General features: G+C 43.6%; 1 protein-coding gene across 1 annotated transcript in view; it reads left to right on the top strand.

Moving 5' to 3' along the window:
- The first annotated feature begins 1,466 nt into the window (after positions 1 to 1,466).
- Positions 1,467 to 2,011, top strand: part of GADD45G (growth arrest and DNA damage inducible gamma) — a 17,319-nt gene continuing 16,774 nt past the window's right edge. The window contains exon 1 of the mRNA XM_026866321.1: positions 1,467 to 1,471. Coding sequence (XP_026722122.1) covers positions 1,470 to 1,471 — 2 coding nt within the window. The 5' untranslated portion in view covers positions 1,467 to 1,469. The remainder of the gene's footprint in view (positions 1,472 to 2,011) is intronic.

Below are 2,011 nucleotides of genomic sequence, written 5' to 3'. Positions count from 1 at the left end.
AAAGGATTACAGCTTTTGGTGTGGCAGCAAGCTTGATCTGAAGAATTAATGGTGGTTTCTTATGACTTTCTGCAGGTTTCTTCACATAATAATTGGGTGAAATTTTGAGGTATATTAGTGCATTAATGGCATTGTTTTCTGGTCTTATGCCATATGCCAGAGATCTTCCATAGGACTTGCATGAAGCCAGCAGGGCTGTGTGTGGACTCTTGTATATACTGTATGTTGAAAAAATGACAGCAAACAGGCCACGGTCTGTTGCACAGACAGGGCTATGCTGTCAAAGGGTGGCCTCAAGTCTGCAAAAAGAGAGTCTAATGTATTTTGTTTCTGTTTTGCTGCTTGAGAGCCCTGAATGAGAAAGCAGAACATACATCTTTACATTATTCACGTAAAATGCTTTTTTTCCCTCCAGTTTTCATGTGTTGATTTGGTTGTGTTTTGTTGTTTTTGGTTTGGTTTTTTGGTTTTGCTTTTGTTTTTGTTTTTTTTGATCAAGCTACAAACTTCATACTAAATTTCCTGAATGCTGATGTAAGGTCTGTGTCTTGTAAGTGAAGCATTTACAGTGTCAGCCAGCTGTGAAGGCAGGAGTAGGGATGTTCAGGCAATGAGTTTACCAAGGAAATTGGGGGGAAGGGTATTGCAATGTTTTCTCTAGGGAGCAGAGTAACTATAGTAAGAGCACAGTGACCCCTGGAAGAGGCCAGTGCTTCTGTGTGTGCCAGGAGAACTGGTGCTATCAGAGGTGAAAGGAAGAGTGGGAGACTCAAGGGAGTGTGTGTGTTGCAGGGGGGAGGGTGCACAAGTCATACAGTGTGAACTTATTTTTTCTGCTTTCCAGTTTTGCAGGTATTTTTTCCCTGGGTTTTGATGCTGGGTAAAAGAGCAATGTGTAAAATCTTCGGTTTTATTAATTATTACTATTGTTATCATCATCATCATCTAACTGTTGTGTAAAATTGCAAATATTTATTCAGCTTTTACTCTAGTACAATTTTAACCAGAATTGTGGGTTTGCAAATGAATGAAATCATAGGTTCCTTCAGACATTTTACAAGCACAACTGCAATGATAACATCTAATTGCAGGGATCTGAGACTGTCTGACTGCAGATGGGATGCTATTAACCTTTTTCTGTCTGTTATGGATGTGTCAGAAAATTGTCAGGACAGTGCAAAACACAATCCAAACCTTTGTGATGGAACAAACATTTAGGTTCTGAGTCTGCAAGAATTTAATCTACACTTAGGCTGATGCATTTACCAACAGTCCTGTTACAACAGTATTTTGAAGTTACTTTCATGTATAACCTAACCCATGAACAGAAGGATTGAAGAAGCCGTATCCTGAAAAGTAATGACAACCTTAACACACTTCATTACAATATATGCAGGGCTACAGGTACTGGCATACTAACTACATTAAACTCTAGATCATGACAGAAGGATACTGTATAAACCAGGCTGATGTCTGATGCCTGACTTTCTGCCACAGCAGTTGTTCTTTCGTTCCAAGTCATGGCCACTTTCATGCTTCCAAAGTCCTGGCTCCTTTCAAGAGCAGTGCTTCCTTCAGGTGGTTGCCAGAGGTACCCTCAGCACAGGCTTTGAAAGTCAGGGGTGCTATTAGCGAAACAGGGAATCTATTTCCTCTTGGTTCTGCGAAGCATTGGACTAGGCCACAAAATCTATTCTGTTTTGACCGCTTTGCATGCAGATGCTGAATTAATAAAAGAGAAAGGTACATCATTCGTATTTAATTTCAGAAGGGGATGACGATGGACGCTTTTCAGGCGTCCTCAGCGCAGCGGTGACCGGTAAGCACACGTTCAGGCCTGTTCCACCGTGACGCACGCGGCCTGCCCAGCCGCCGCTCTCAGGGAAAACCCGACGCCGGTGGAAGGGTTCCCACGGCTTCCCCAAGGTCACTGAGGCAGCTGCGCTGGGGCAGTCTGCAGGGGCGCAGGCCGCGAGTGACACCTTGCGAGCGGGGCTGCCCCGCTCACGCC

The sequence above is a fragment of the Athene cunicularia genome, assembly GCF_003259725.1.
Source record: "Athene cunicularia isolate RWA chromosome Z unlocalized genomic scaffold, athCun1 chrZ_part2, whole genome shotgun sequence".
NCBI lineage: Eukaryota > Metazoa > Chordata > Aves > Strigiformes > Strigidae > Athene > Athene cunicularia.
The sequence above is the reverse complement of the archived record's forward strand: the minus strand, read 5'-3'. Positions and strand labels throughout refer to the sequence as shown.